Genomic DNA, 15,393 nt, shown 5'->3' with positions numbered 1-15,393 from the left:
TATACGTTAGGCAAATTTATGCAAGATTATGACGGTATATTTAATTGGCGAAGGATTCTGATTAGAGCGGATGATTTCGACCTGTCGTATCACACTCATGGTGACTTAGTCTTGCGTCGCGCCAATTGACTCCGGTAAGTCCCCTAAAACAATTAGAGTTTATAATGCGGGCAATCGTTGAGAAAGATTCTAATCAGTAGTAGTAGAGTTTATCATTTTGCATTGTAAGCGCATCTTTTTGCGTTGAAAATAAAGTATGGCCACAGCGCCGCAAGGACTCGTCCCCGTTTCGTAAATCTTCGGATAAGATGATAGTGATAGCGCACCGCCCTAGACGAATGTATATTTGAAAACCGAGACAAGCGATCAGAACGAATTGCATCTTTAGTTCTTTTGTAGACAAATGGAATGATGAATTGCTAATTACTTCACTGGCGAACTTTTGTGTGGATTTTTCTAGATATAAGTTGCCAAGTGCTTGTAGCTTATCAGAGCATGCATCATGCATGCTTGCACGTTTGAGCTGCGACAATGGCCATTCCATCGGTGTATCCGACAGCGCTCCCAGATTGACAGTCACGCCACTTTATCTTGTTACTTCCTTAGCCATTACGATATCTCCTAAAGTTAGGTGCGACATGAGAAGGTCCGGACCGGCTATCAAAATTCGCGGCTTGGACTTGTAGGATGGAAAGCATATGAAACTTCACGCGCAGTCCATGAGCGGCTAGTCGAATGCGACAATATACATCATGTCTCAGACCTCTAAGAGCGAAGAAAGTCTATATATTCCACAAGAAATAGCAGGCACGGACGAGCTATTCAAGAAGTAATTCAAGAGAAGTCTGGGATTTTTGACCGCACCTTGACAATGAGCGAGCCGCAAATTTGATTAAACTGTGCTTAGCACACCGCCGAGACAAATAAGGTTCATGGCGATAGGATATCGGCAATGTTTGGGCAAACCGGCAATTGACATCGTCGAACTTAAGGTCTTCCAATAATTATCGTCTATATTATCGGCAGGCGTTAGAAACTCGACGATACGATTATCGTTGCGGATAATTACGTGTCTAATAGTTTTGATACGCTCAACACGAATTTTTTTTGAGCACGACATCTGTAGTACTATGATGCCAAATGCTAACTCAACAATTAACACAGTGTCATCTTGCCACAATGCCTCCCTTTGAGAGGATGACAACTCGCTGTAAGCGCCTCGACTACAGAAGCCTCAACGATGGCAGTGATGACGAAGCAGAATCGAGGATAGTGATGTCGAGTCTAGGACGCTGCAAAGGCTGCAGCCACGAGGTGACATGTACTTTGATAGTCCGGTGGTCAATGTTAATGACACAAAAGATCCAAACTGGCTTTGCAATTGGTGGCGTACTCATCAAGATGAGTACCCGCAGATGGCTGCTGCGGCTAGGGATTACTTAGCAATCCCTGCTTCCGAAGTTGCAGTGGAAAGGCTGTTTAGTGCGGGGAGAGACTTGCTCGGTGTTCGGAGGCACTCCATGAAGGCCTACACCATGCGAATGTTGATGCTCATGGGAGAACATGTACGATAAATGAGTTATTGTGTGAATACGCAGGCACAATCAATTTGTGTATCGACATCCAGGTGTAATGAGAAAACGTTACATAATTATTCTGCCGATTTGCCGATATCGTGACGTTTCTGCCGATATCATATCGGCAGACCAGGAGCTCGACGATAAATATCGTCAAACGGCAATCGTCAGACATCAGGAATGCCGATATCGTATCGTCAATATCGGCAGTATCGGCAAAACGGCCACAGCCCTAGGTTCACTTTGAGTGGCGCTTTGGCTTACTTACCCTATAACGTCTGTCGCCTCGGCTACCGCAATGGGTGGGTAATGACTAATTAATGGCAGCCAGAGTATTGAGCACGAACTGTTGGTTGGCATGCATGAAGTCAGCTCGGTTACTTGCGGTAGTCTCACTATTCTATTAGAGCACGGCCTGGGCAAATCGACTGGGTGATTGAAAGCTGTATCTGTGAACCTTCATGCCGTCCTCGGACCACACAGGCTAGCCATCAATTTAACGTACCGATTGGAGGCGACGTACAGTTTCGGGCTTTGACACAGCCAAATCGACAAAGTAATCTATATGGTCTATTATCTTAATGTACAATGTACACAATTCAATTAAGTCACAGCAGACGCTGAGGTCATATGATACGCTTTTAACTCGTTCACCAGTCACCGAACAAGATCACCGTTTCCCCACTTCTAAATGCAAACCAATGGTTGATAAACCCCCCCTTCAAAAGGCAAACACGAAGAAGTCCCTCCAAAACCCCAAGCCAATTAAACAAAATACATTCTAAATTTTAAACCGAAAATCCAGCCGGCTATTACCCTTCTCATTACCACTACCATTTCGATATTCCTCTTTCTCCAGCTCGGTCATCTTATTCCAAATCCTGTCACGCCTATTGTTCTCCCGGACGTAGTAAGTGCGGATGCCAAACGCCAAAGCCATGGATGCGAGATTCAGGCCCAAAAGCACGTAGTTTCCACGGTGGTAATAAGGAGCGTCATTTTCCATGTAGATATTCGCAGCAGTGAGATTTCCAAGCTGAACGGAGATGTTATAAATGCTCTGTGCAAGTGCACGCCTGTCAGGATCATTGGCGTTGGCGGACACCCAAGACACGAGAATGGGTTGATAGTATGGATAACCGAGCACCCAAGTATACGATGCAAATCGCCACCATCGGTTCGCTGAATATGGGAGATATTGCAGAAAGATGAGATTTGGGAATACCCAAATTGCGGACAAGACCGCAAACAGCCACTTGGTACGGTAACGATCCGATAACCTAGAGAAAGTTGTTGTCCAGAAAATATTAATTGCGGCGTATGGAATAATGAGAAGATTGATAGTTGTAGTGTCGAACATCAAAAATCTCATGTTGATAGGGAAATAATAACGCATCGTGACAGATGGAATGAAGCCAACATATCCAAGAATGAAGATCGGTACTAAATACTTGTCGGTCAACGCTCCAAACACAGAGCTGGCAATTTGCGTTGGCGTCTGACGCTTGCCGACATCCTTATTGGATTGATTCTTCTTTGACGGATCATCATGCTCCACACGAGCGCGCAAGATAGCCGCCTCGCGGGGCGTGAAAATGCTTGCGATGCCCGGAGTCTTCAATGAAGGGATCAAGAAGAAGGTTGCAATACCAATACCAGTTGTCAGCAGTCCCTCGAGTAAGAGCAGCCATTGCCAATTCTTCAAAGCACCAACGTCCTGCATAAGAAGAATTGCCGATGCCAATAACGCAGAAATGACGTTAGTTCCAGCTTGTGTGGCCCAAATCCACGATAATCGAATTGACAACTCGTCCGACTTATAGAATGAAGACACGTAGAATGCAAGACCTGAAACGAAGCCACCCTCGCAAAAGCCCAGGGCTGCCCGAGTAAAGAAGAAAAATGGACGAGCAGTGATGAGAACCTGAATTGTAGAAACAACCCCCCACCCGACCATGATAGTTGGTAGCCATCTATCCGGACCAAACCGCTTATTCATCAACTGAGATGGAACTTCAAGAGACAGGAAAAATATCAGAAACAGCGATTGCCCAACATTATAGTCATTCGTGGTCATATTCGTGTCCAATAAAAAGTCGGAGGAAACAACTTGCTGAATATTTGATCTATCCAAGTCCAGCGAAAAGAACATCACACAGGCCAAAATCATAACTCGCAAGTCGGTCTTCCGCACAACAGTCCGCTCTTCTACTGCCGTCCATGGAATCCTGGTAATTCGTTTAGCATCGCGTCATGTCATGAACGCCATAGAAACATAAACATACTGCCCATTCGCCAGCGCAGTTGCTATCTCCGCAGCGCGGTATTGATACTCATTGACTTCAAACTCCTCCGAAATCACAGCATCTTTCTCGTTCAATGCCCCATACTCTTTTTTATCCGACGTCCCGCTTCTCTGATTCTTATCTGTTAGAAGTGATGAGGTCTCGCCGATAACATCAACAACTTCATCCTCAGGAACTAATGTAGATTTCTCGTCGCAGCTACTGTCACGATCACTTGAATTCCCGCCTTCCGATGCCATTATCCGGATGACCTAAACGAGGAACGTGAAAGGTGCTGCTGTGTCAGTTGTTTGGCACTCATGTCTTTCGTTGTCCGGAGTTTTGATTTGACAGGATCGATTAAGTTTAAACTTTTTAGATAAGCGGCCGCGCCGTTTCCGATGAACAAAAAATCCTTCTGGACCACTAGGTTGGGCCACATGGTTAGATAACGTCACCTAACTCTCCCAAGTTGACGTCGCTATCACCGGTGCTGCAGTCCTGTGTTTCATGGAATTTCGTTGAACAGGATGTAGTATCCTATCCTATGTCTCAATTATTTCGAGGTACTAACATCTTGAAATGATTGGGCTTATGCAATTATCCATACCAAAATTCTGACGAAGTGATGAATTGTGGCCCTAATATACAAAGTCATATCCCATAACGAAACTTTTCGCTCCGAACGTCCCGCCTAACACCATGATGCAAATATATGCCAAAGTAATTAAACCAGAATATACGAATGAACAATATCTCTACCTCCTCCTGCTTCTCGCGAGAAGGTGTATGATGTATTTGCCCATTCCCCGATTCACTAATGCAGGCACGACCATCTTGGTGAACAGCGGATCATTTCTCGTGAAGTTGTTCAATTCAAAATATTATTGCCGTTCATTAGCATGTTGAAATTTCTCATGCTTCACGGTACCCCACTGAAAAATTCATTGGAATATTAATAGCTCAGATCCCGCAGATGACAAAGCACCCTGGAAGGAATTTGCAACTACCTACCGTTGGAGTGCGAAACCTTTAGCAAACAGTATTCAGTAACAAGTGCACAGTACAGATTAGCTCCTGAACCCCAGTTCTCAATTAAGATTGCTCTCTCGTAGCGATCATCTACTAGAAACGCTAGCTTCCAAAGCCTCCATAAGAAACAAAAATAATGCCATTCGCATCGCACCATGCTGTCCAACCCATCGGCTGGAGTATCAGGCGGATCGTTGGAACTACATATCCATTCCTCCATATTCCCTCCAAGTTTAAGGAGCAGCAAAGTATTCCAGTCAAACGCCCCCATATACGGCGTGCGAGCATAGTATCCATACTTCTTTAGCTGCCTCGCAATTCTTAGACCATTCCCCATAACACGTTTCGGGCCATACACTGTGATTGCATTCTTCCATTCAGAATGTTTGATTGAGTTGGGGCGCTTGAACTCAAGACCGGCAATTATCACTCCATTGTGCTCCCAACTCATATCTAGACGGCAACTCACTCATCTACAATCCAGCCCACTTCCGACTTACAAATTATTTGCGGATATTTGCTCTGAATAATCACGTTCACAGGATGCATGAGATAAACATCAGCTGCCCTAATTACATCAGCCTCCATTTCCAAACTGTAGGTGCCATCCCTTTCAATTGAGAACAGTTTCATAGTAGGAGGTATCAGAGAAAGGTAGACCGACTGATTCGCTGACAAATTCCACCAGGTCAAGTTCCTTAACGAACCGAACTTTCGATTTATGACAGAAGATTCGTGGGCTTGGGACAGCCTGTTACTAGTCAGAATTTGCGAGAAGTATGTCGACAGCGGAAAATTAAGCACTCGCCAAACATCTAAGGCAGCAGCATCAGGGACCGCAAGTCTGCGATATGTATTAAAATCTTCTTGAATCGGAAAGTCAGTTCGTCTGGTGCCCATTCCTACGCCGATCACCCATATTGGATGAATGAAGGTTGAACCCGAGAGAGTAGCGAGCGAGCTGGCCTGGAACATTAGGCTCACCACTGGCCAACTTGACGAGCACAGAGTGAAAAGCATCTTGACACTTATGCCAGTTGTAAGCGAATGGGCCTTTTTGTCTGAAAGTCTGTGAGTGTATGCTCATATGCAGCCGGAATTGAGTGTAAGACCTCTACTGTCATGTTTGATATATACGAGTGTTCTGACTTTGGAATAGACGCCACTGGTAAAGCTTGAAATCCGCAAAGTTCTGGAGGCGCAGTTGCGAAGTCGAACAAGTATACAGTAACCATAATAAGCTTGAATGTACTTTCATAACAAGCCTCGCTTCACTTCAACAGCAGACAATCAACTAGACATGCAAAATACAGACACTAAACGCTTACCGACTAGGTTACCATCTGGTGCGTCCTAGACGAATGGGGAATGGGATTTGATGTGACAGCGCTAGCTCCGTATTTCCCCAAATTGGGCGACCCCGCACAAATTCAAGGCCCGTTTTGGACGGAAATGCCAATATACGCCACCTGTTGCCCCAACTTCGAGCAACTTGCAAATTTCCTAGAAAGCATAATAAAAGCTGACTTGAAATTAGTGAAACATACGGGTATCCCGTCTACCTGTCTAGTTCAAATTTTTACAGTGAAATAATTTTAGGTTGTGGTGCTAATTAGAATTTCATGATTGTACACTCTTGAGTCAGTGCCAGTGACACTCAACTCAGATCAACAATTTGTCAGAACCACAGCCATATTATTTTTTGAAGGCCTACAGTTCATCTTTCTCACTGCGGCTACGACAAGGCTATGGAAACCGTTTCACAGGAATTCGACTTGCCGCCGCCTCCGCGACGATCGCACCCTAAGGATATCGAGGTACCAGTGGGAACCACGCTCGATCTTTATGCTTCAGTAGGGACGGGGATGGTGGTGATTCGAAATAAGAAGCGGCTCCGCGTGCGAAGTGCTCGTCGCTCTCAAATTGTTCTCGCTGGGGTCAAAGAGTCCTCCGTGACATCTTGTCCTGTTGAAACGCAGGTAGTTGCCAAATTCTTCGATCCCCTCTTTGTTTCAGGTGACGAAATATCTCATACCCCAGCTTTAGGCAGTCTGTGGTTAATCTAGGTTTTGGAAATGAGGTCGCGGCTTACTCCTCGCTATGTCCTCTTCAGGGCAGCGTGGTTCCGATTTTCTACGGCGAATATGCTTGCCACTTCGCCGACCGATCGATAGAGGCCGATCAAACTGTTAAAGTGATCTTGATGGAGCATATCGATGGATGGCCACTGTCGTGGTATCAGCACGGAGAGTTGACTGAATCGCAAGAACAATGGATTGAGCGGCAGGCGTATGCGATTATGGGCCAGGTACACTCGCATGGGGTAATTCACGGGGATCTGGCTGTGCGAAATTTCCTTCTAACGAAGACGGGAAGAATGGTCCTTGTCGATTTCGAAGAATCTGAGATTAAACGGGCAGAACGAGTTTTCGCCAGAGGATCTCAAAGAGGAAGACAATATCGTTTTGAGTTGCCAGTTGGAGGACTTTAGGCTGCTGCACGGCGGCGCTTCCACATCACATTAGAATGTCCTGGACCATGTTGATAGTTGGAGGACTTTAGGCTGCTGCACGGCGGCGCTTCCACATCACATTAGAATGTCCTGGACCATGTTGATATGGTTGTGAAAGTTTGGCAGCTGGAGAGGATTTGCGAGCGGCTTGTGTTTAAATTGCCGGATGTAATACAAACGTCAACTCTCGACCGCAGATTATGTACAATCCTCTCCTCTTCCTTGATTTAAAGAATTTGTCGAAGTTCCAATGCACGCCGTAATCAATCGATTCCACTAAACTTTTTTCGACCCGTCGTTTGTTTGGGTGACCCCGTGGTGTTCTCCTCAGCGGTGATGTAACGACGACGCACTTGACTAGGCTTGGACGGAATGCCAATGTACAAAGGTGAACCTATTCAACAAGATTACAAGACTTCATACTTGGCCTGACAGCGAGGACAAGCCCCTCTTTACATAACTGTCTGTACTTTCACATGTACAGTAGATTAAAGAAACAAACAAACTCCAACAGAACAAACGAAACGGAACCCCAAAGAAGACGGAGAACGCTCCCAAAACTCGGCGTCAAACCCTAAATTCCCTAACCGCATGGTCCTTCCATACGACGACTTGTTTCGAGTCTATATCCAGTCTCAAGGAATTGAATATCTTCTTATATACTTGAGACTATGCCTGATTAAAAAGGCATGAGACTACGTAATCAAGATGACATGATAGAACACGTCACCTCAACCCCCGCAACTCGAATATTCTAGTGTGCACTCTACACCTATCGTATTCTCTCGTAGATGCTACTGACTAATCATTTGTCAGGTTTCGTCAGCTGTGGACATATGTCTAGTGAGCTCTCTGCTCTAGCTTGAAGGTTGATTCTCAACAAACAACAGGCGGTGGCGGATAAAAACTGGTGTTTTCTGGCCTGGAATTGGGTCTTCAGACGTCACAGGTTCGAGAAGGGAGACATGAAACGCCGGATGTACTTTCATTGTAAACGGCAATTCCAACCGATAGGCTTGTAAGCCAATTTTCTCGAGAATGCGGAACTCCAGGACAAAACGATGTCACGAAGTCAAAACGAGGGAAAAACTCAGGGTTTAGGGTTAGGATTCAATGACTAGTATACTCGTCGTAAGAGATCTCTGAATCCGTCCGCACTTTCCAGAACGCTAATAGATAGACGACGACCACCGCCATGAAAGAATCTACGCAATATCTTAACCAATTAGTATCATCATCTATCATAATCTGCGAGTTGAACGAACCTGTAGCCATTGGTTTACAATATCAGCTTCCCGTCGACTAGCGTTTTCACTCAGCAAATAAAGCAGACGCTTAACACACGCCTCCCAGACTTCAGTCATAATTTTGGTCCGCATGCGAGGGTTAAGGTATCGCTGCATGTTCTCAAAGTTGTCTTCAAAATAATCTAGCAGAAATGAGGTAGAATCCAACGACTCTTGGTGCTCCTCTTCTATCGTCTGCATATTCGTGTTGGAGAGGACGAAATCGATTATGAGATAGAACTAACGAAGTCAGGAAATGCACTCATCTCTCGAACTACTGCACTTGCCTTCTCAGTGATAGCCGCAGCCATGAAGGTGTCTTGATTCTCGAGATCATTAAGGGCGTTCTCGTAACATGGCATGACGGACTCTATAGTTTGGGTCCTTTTAATCGCTATTTGGAGATATCCTGTTGCACATACGGGCAAGACAAACTCCATCAAGTTCGTCAGTTTGTTTCCAACAACACATCTTAGAGAACATACAGGTGAGATACGCTCTTCATCGACATTTAGGTCAACGGTACATCTGCCAAGCACGGACATGGTACCGTCACTGTCCTGCTGTTTAATTAAGATCTCAAGCGATGTATCTGTCTGACTCGCAAATCCAAATTCTTCAGTCCATCGCGGCTTGGACGACAGGGAGACGGACCTAGTCCTTGTAATTGCCGTTTGAGATTCTTGGTCATTTATTTCGACATGTACATGAGCCGCATTGCTATCGCTCACTAGGAACTGCAAATCGCATGCTTCTATTATAGTGACTGCAAAATGTGTGGTAGGCTTACTCAATCTCGTCGTATCCACCATGCTTGCCGAGTTATCGATCATGCCATGCAGCCTCAACAACTTCTCCTTGAGAGAGGTGACGTAATTCATTTCTACACAAGTCTAACATTTGCGGTGATTAGCAACGGCTTGTCAGGCCATAAAGGTACTAGACCAACCTTCTCCGAAATTTTATACAATGGGAGCCATTCGTTCTCGCCAACTTTAACAACGGTGATGGAATTTGGTTTGTCGGCAGAATAGTCGAGGTCGTTGCAGAAGCTGGCCCTCAGTCTAATCGCATATGCTTGCATTGTCACGGCAGTATTTTTCAATGCGGATTGAACTAAGCTATCTCTGCATGCCCTACTGTGTAGATGAAGACAGGTGATCAATTTCCGGTATTGTGAGAATAACCCGGCGACTCTGACGGCCGATGAGCTATGGTGTTGTTGTTCTGACCAGGAAAACTGTAGATTATCAGTCAGCATGCGCATCTGAATCAGAGAATACTTGGGCACACCTTGTCTTTCTTTATGATTCCATTTATCCAAGTTATGTCAGGTGCCTCAAAGTATTTCTCAGCATATGAACACAACTTCTGTTCAAAGTTATTGGGATGCCTGCATATGTCATTAGCAAAGGAGCAGCTACTCTAAACCCCATACGTACACATTAGTACGAATTCTCAATTCGATTAAAGCATTTAGCACCTCCTTCAGCATTGTAACGTCATCCATACCCAATGCCGGCTGCCAAGTACATGGACTGCCGACTATATCTCCATGCACATCCCGCACTCCTGCAGAGGCAGCCTCCACAAGCGCATCCGCAACTATTTTATCAATCTGCAGTGCCGCCTTCCAATGTAAAATATCAATTTCCGCGAACTGCTTCGGAATATCACACGATTGAGAAATATCGCGCAGTTGTATAAGCGCTTTGCTAAGAACCGCAATAGAAAGAAACATATCCGGCCACGATGAATGGTGCGATATCTTCTTGATCTCGTCAATAAATCCATCCCGGATAATTTTCTATGACGAATGTCTAGCTACATTTCTAAAAGACAACATTGGGAGATATACCTTCAAAGAAACTTGAAACCAATGGACAGTTGTTTCAAAACTTATTCCAGACTCGGCGAATAGCAAATCCTGGTATAAATAGAACTCCATCGTAGCTGTCACGTGTCCAAGATCTACTTTCTTCGGGTCCAACAGAATTGCTAGTTGCTGCACGATAGAACGCGTAAGATGCGAGTGAATGGTTTTCAAACAATCGATATATAGACGTTTCTATAGCGCCGGTTAGATCATATAGGAATGCTCACATATGCAGAATAGCTCACATCTTTCAACTTCCATGGCTCCTCGGCAGTGACAAAGGACGTTCGTGGTTGGAAGTTTATTAGTCTCACCACATTGCACAACATTCCGAACGTCATCTGCCCGTTCACGAATAGATCCGTAGCCGCCTTTAGCAGCAAAACTTCACGCGTTGACCTGCTGATCCTCCAACTAACGTACAAACTATTGAACAGATCCTGCGTGTCCTTCGCCAGAACTGGTACTGACCGGCGACACAGCGGATCTTCAAGTTCCGGGTTCTTTGCGAACTTAGCTTGAAGCAGAGGGATATCGCGAGCCATGCAGATTTTCAACAGCGAATAGTAGTAAGCTGGTGGATCGGGTGGGATATACGCGAGATGATGAGAAACGCCGAATTTAGATTGCGGCCGCTCGGGAAGCGTGTTATCGACAAGCCCCAATATGAGCTGGTTGATCTCAGAAATTTCAAAACCTTTCCAGGCTTTATATTCTTCTTCCGATGCGAATTCTTTGACTAGCGAGGAGTTCGTGGGACCGAGTGACGTTAAAATTTGTTTCAAGTCATCGACATAATCCTATCCGTCAATTAGCAACAAAGCTACAATTACTGATCTCAATATACTGTGTACCATAATCGTTAAGCTCAGTGATAAGACGTCAGTCTTCACCTCTTTTGGAGGAATGTTGAATATTTCTCCTATCAATTGCACAAATGGAACTTCCACGGGGTCAGAATCGCTGGATCCAGCAGGCACTGGCTGGGTCAGGTAGTTGAAATAACTGATCCTCGTCACATAATCATAAGCGCTCTGCTTCTGCCTCAATCTAGCTGAACTAATACTTGCATTTGCAAGCTTGAACGAGATTACATCGGTCGCGTGATCCATTCCGGCATAGAGCCCATTACCTTAGATCCTGCTAAAAAGGCCGTCAACTCTTTAACTACTGTCATTCGTGTTGCGCTCAGTGGTTCAAGGACACGAGATCATTAACTATGCCTGCATGACCGCCGCGCGTTACTGTGCGGCTCTGAGAGTCGCGGAGGCTCGAGCTAAATGAGCCATAATCCATTGACGACTTCAATTCAAACGCACTAATGCGAGTGCAAAAATGGGTTGACTTTTTAATCTTACAACAATTACAGCTACTTCGGAAATAGATCTAGCACTCCCCAGATCATGATATGACCTACATCCAATGAACGTCACGATGGAACAGCACTCTCTCACTTCTTGATTCACTTACAACGGGACACATGCCATATGTCTGAAATCAAATCTCATGCAAGCTACAAACGCCGAATTCTGCTATGTCTGTCTCTTAACCTGATAGGCTTTGCGTAAGTCAGCATCCTTAGCCAAGTCCTTAAATTCGAATTTGACCCAATTCACGAAGTATTGTCTTATGCAAATCTTGCAAGGTTGAATAATCACAATGGACATGGAATTCGTTCTATATAGCCAGTGGGAGCTTGATGGCGTCGAATGACTCTCAAATCTCAATAGCACCCCGAAATCAAAAGCATTTCAATACAAGATCTATTTTACTGGGCATTCAGTAACATGAATGTGCAACAGTCACTCAAGCAGGATAATGCACCGGGTCAGAGTAATTTGTTCAGGATTATTTGACGACGTTAAGGGCGGTAATTTAGATTTCGGCAGGTCGGTAGTCGCAATCAATACCGCAGTGCACTTCACGACGCATCTCCCATTAACGCAGCCTTTCGCGTGTGTAAAGAAGATTAGAGCCTCGCTAAACCTCGTTCGCTTCCATTGGGCCCATAAATTAATAAACATCTGAATAATGAAAATATGACTCTATTTTGTCACGGACCCAACCGCTGGAACGCGTCAATCCAAATATACCATCCTTCCAAATGCCTCTAAACCAAGCCAAAATATCATGATAAATGCGGATATAACCAAAACTATTGAAGCCACCCTCGCATTCTTTGTAGGACTATTTGTAAAATCGTCTATCAGTTTATGATTCCTCTACTTCCTCTCAAAAGTTTATCTATATTTCTCCCGATACCAACCCACTCATCTTCTGTTGATAGTCGTATGCAGCGTGTGCTCCCTCATGAACGCGCACGAAATAATATTCAAAAACCCAAGCACAGCGGCAAAAATAAACACGCCCCTGCATGCGTCCATATACGATGAGATAACCAACGGCTTGTACTCGTCCGGCAAGAACTCGACCTCCTCGACCGAATCTAACACCCGACCGATAATCTCTGCGGAGTCTGGTCCCGTGATCCGCGTAAATAGTCTGGACGAGAGCACGTTTTGGAAGATAGCGGAGGCCATGGAAACGCCGATAGTGGAGCCGGTTGCACGGAAGCCGTACTGAATCGACGTCGTGACGGCCTGGAATTCTTGCGGTACGGACGCAATCAGGGCGATGAGAGTGGACGTGAGAAGCGAGCCGAATCCGATACCAGGAACCAGCAGGAAGAAGATCTGAACCGGGGCGGCGGTCGTGGGACCGTATGTGCAGACCAGGAGACAGCCGACGAAGAGAAGCGAAGCGTTGAAGATCATGACTCGATAGTACTTGCCCGTGGCTCGCATGTATGAACCAGTCGAGATGGCACCAATACCGGTACCAATAAAGTTAGAGATAATGTTTGTACCTGCCGCAGTCGCAGAAATACCACGGACGGCAATAAGATAAATAGGAACATAGAAAAGGTGAGAGTAGCTGATCATAAAGATGAACGAATTCGAAACGGCTGATCCAAAAATTGTACGATCCTTAAGGAAGCTGATGGGAAGAACCGGCTCTTCGGCGACCTTAGTCTCGATATGAACGAATGCTGCGAGAAACGCAAACGACAGAGGGAAGAGAATGAAAATAACCGGATGCGACCATGGAAAGTAATTTCCACCCATCGACAATGCGAGAAGGAACAACGCGAGAGATGTAACAAGCGTAATTGATCCGGCGAAGTCAATCCGTTTCAATCGATCGGATTCAATTTCACCAGTTGGCTTGGACTTCAAATTGATCTGAATAGCAATTGCCGAAATAACCACAAAGGGGACCTGAATAAAGAATGCCCATCGCCAGCCGATCGCGTCGGTGATCAAACCACCAAATACACCGCCCATGGCTGCTCCAGAGTTGTACAACACACTGCCGATGCCATGGAGCAGACTTCGTTGTCGCAGAGGCACAAGGTCGCTAAGAGTAATGACTGAGAGCGAATTCAATCCACCGCCTCCGATACCAGCAACTATACGCGCAAATACAAGGAACCATATAGATGGAGCAAGTCCGCAAAGGACACAACCAATAGCGAATGCACTCTATGTTGGGTGTTAGACTATCGAATGCAATTGACGGAAATAGTCACCTATACGTACGTTACTGAACAATAGAAGCGCTTTTCTTCCATAAATATCCTGTAGTCAGGGGTTAGCACCAAGGACGACTTTATCTGCAAGATATTTACTGCATACCGAAATCTTTCCATATAATGGCTGGAACGCAGCCAGCGCAATCAAGTACGACGTCGCAATCCATGAAACCGATCGAAAGTCGTGAAACTCCGACGCGATGTGGGAAACCAGCGTAACAATAACTGTGCCGTCCAACGCGCAAAGGAAAACACCAATGTAAAGCGAACAGAACAGCGTAACCAGTGCTCGAGTGCTCAATTCGTTGACTTCCTGTTCGGCGACTTGGTCGGCAACACTGTGTTCGTTCCCGTCGGCAACGTCATCGTCGATTATCGCCTCTTCGTCGCGCTCGTCAAATTCGCCGAGTAGCCGGGCTGATTCCTGGTCGATCAGGGAGTCTCTCCGTTCTCGTGGCGTCGCCATTCCTGTAACTAGTTCTTCAATTAAAGATTAGCCCGAATCAAGCAATCCTTCACCGCGAAATCAATTAAATATACCTCAGGGCGACACGGCTTTGATTAAGTATACTATTCTTTACGCTAGCAAGTTTTTCTTCTAGTAAACGGTCAGATGGCCGCGGCGCGCCGCCCTGACGACTCAGTGAGGCGCGGGTCGCAGGATTTCTCGGGTCGTTTGGTGGCCTTAGCTCCGATAAACATTAATCGCCACGCAAAAACCTTATTTGCAAAATTTATAATTCTTCGTCCAGTCAGTCATTTAATTCCAGCTAGTATATTTTAATTTCCGCGCATTCAGGTTTTTGCATATCTTGCTCAATTTCGTTAGTGGTGATGTACAGTTATTCTTATTATGGTCAATATTCGAGACTGCATTGAATGGATGTCAAATGAAAAAGTTGCGCCATGTCCGGCTGGGTTCAATCTGACCGCCGCAACACTTTCTTACCAAGAACGATGCGATGTTACAAAATCTCCCAGCGGCTTTCACATTTTTAGGATTTCATAACCTTTCAAACCGCGCCATGCGAACTTGCACAGAAAATTTTTCGCCGCGACATTTTCGCAACGCCGTCAAAAATACAGAAGTCGAAACTGGAAGGAACGTCCGCCCAAATTGCAAAGTCATCTCTACGAAACTGAACACGCTAGCTACGTCATAAGCATCATCCCCTCGCGGTGACGATGAGTAGCCTTCGAACAACCGAAGTCGACCGACATCCTGGACATTCC

The 15,393-nt window shown here is 45.4% G+C and overlaps 5 protein-coding genes across 5 annotated transcripts; 1 reads left to right on the top strand and 4 right to left on the bottom strand.

Annotated features, from left to right (window-relative positions):
- Positions 1-2,124: 2,124 nt before the first annotated feature.
- On the bottom strand, positions 2,125-4,200 carry POJ06DRAFT_213666 (major facilitator superfamily domain-containing protein). The gene is made up of 2 exons (XM_056185489.1): positions 3,863-4,200; positions 2,125-3,805 (listed from the first exon to the last, which is right to left on the bottom strand). Exons 1-2 carry the CDS (start codon positions 4,120-4,122, stop codon positions 2,359-2,361), a joined length of 1,707 nt encoding a protein of 568 aa, XP_056041749.1. The 5' UTR covers positions 4,123-4,200; the 3' UTR covers positions 2,125-2,358.
- A 1,075-nt stretch (positions 4,201-5,275) lies between these two features.
- On the bottom strand, positions 5,276-5,991 carry POJ06DRAFT_148736 (uncharacterized protein). Its single transcript, XM_056184633.1, has one exon. It carries the CDS (start codon positions 5,912-5,914, stop codon positions 5,360-5,362), a length of 555 nt encoding a protein of 184 aa, XP_056041748.1. The 5' UTR covers positions 5,915-5,991; the 3' UTR covers positions 5,276-5,359.
- A 651-nt stretch (positions 5,992-6,642) lies between these two features.
- On the top strand, positions 6,643-7,385 carry POJ06DRAFT_270271 (uncharacterized protein; the record flags this gene model as incomplete). Its single annotated transcript, XM_056189427.1, has 2 exons — positions 6,643-6,910; positions 6,961-7,385. 2 exons carry the CDS (start codon positions 6,643-6,645, stop codon positions 7,383-7,385), a joined length of 693 nt encoding a protein of 230 aa, XP_056041747.1.
- A 1,138-nt stretch (positions 7,386-8,523) lies between these two features.
- Positions 8,524-11,680, bottom strand: POJ06DRAFT_270270 (uncharacterized protein; the record flags this gene model as incomplete). Its single annotated transcript, XM_056189426.1, has 10 exons — positions 8,524-8,622; positions 8,672-8,932; positions 8,980-9,126; positions 9,178-9,585; positions 9,642-9,932; positions 9,986-10,085; positions 10,135-10,499; positions 10,551-10,760; positions 10,814-11,368; positions 11,423-11,680. The coding sequence occupies 10 exons, from the start codon at positions 11,678-11,680 to the stop codon at positions 8,524-8,526; spliced, it is 2,694 nt and encodes an 897-aa protein (XP_056041746.1).
- A 1,037-nt stretch (positions 11,681-12,717) lies between these two features.
- POJ06DRAFT_148673 (major facilitator superfamily domain-containing protein) lies at positions 12,718-14,787 on the bottom strand. The gene is made up of 3 exons (XM_056184632.1): positions 14,264-14,787; positions 14,168-14,206; positions 12,718-14,110 (listed from the first exon to the last, which is right to left on the bottom strand). The coding sequence occupies exons 1-3, from the start codon at positions 14,624-14,626 to the stop codon at positions 12,839-12,841; spliced, it is 1,674 nt and encodes a 557-aa protein (XP_056041745.1). The 5' UTR covers positions 14,627-14,787; the 3' UTR covers positions 12,718-12,838.
- Positions 14,788-15,393: the final 606 nt, after the last annotated feature.

The sequence above is a fragment of the Lipomyces tetrasporus genome (genome assembly GCF_029532465.1).
Source record: "Lipomyces tetrasporus strain NRRL Y-64009 chromosome Unknown POJ06scaffold_9, whole genome shotgun sequence".
Lineage (NCBI taxonomy): Eukaryota > Fungi > Ascomycota > Lipomycetes > Lipomycetales > Lipomycetaceae > Lipomyces > Lipomyces tetrasporus.
Note: the sequence above shows the minus strand (reverse complement) of the source record. Positions and strands in the feature narration are given on the sequence as shown.

Coding starts and splice junctions, on each gene's coding strand:
- POJ06DRAFT_213666 (XM_056185489.1), bottom strand. CDS start 4,122: ATGGCATCGGAAGGCGGGAATTCAAGTGATCGTGACAGTAGCTGCGAC. Junction 3,806..3,862: donor ACTGCGCTGGCGAATGGGCA/GTATGTTTATGT, acceptor ACGAATTACCAG/GATTCCATGGACGGCAGTAG.
- POJ06DRAFT_148736 (XM_056184633.1), bottom strand. CDS start 5,914: ATGCTTTTCACTCTGTGCTCGTCAAGTTGGCCAGTGGTGAGCCTAATG.
- POJ06DRAFT_148673 (XM_056184632.1), bottom strand. CDS start 14,626: ATGGCGACGCCACGAGAACGGAGAGACTCCCTGATCGACCAGGAATCA. Junction 14,207..14,263: donor CATTATATGGAAAGATTTCG/GTATGCAGTAAA, acceptor CCCTGACTACAG/GATATTTATGGAAGAAAAGC. Junction 14,111..14,167: donor CGCTTCTATTGTTCAGTAAC/GTACGTATAGGT, acceptor CACCCAACATAG/AGTGCATTCGCTATTGGTTG.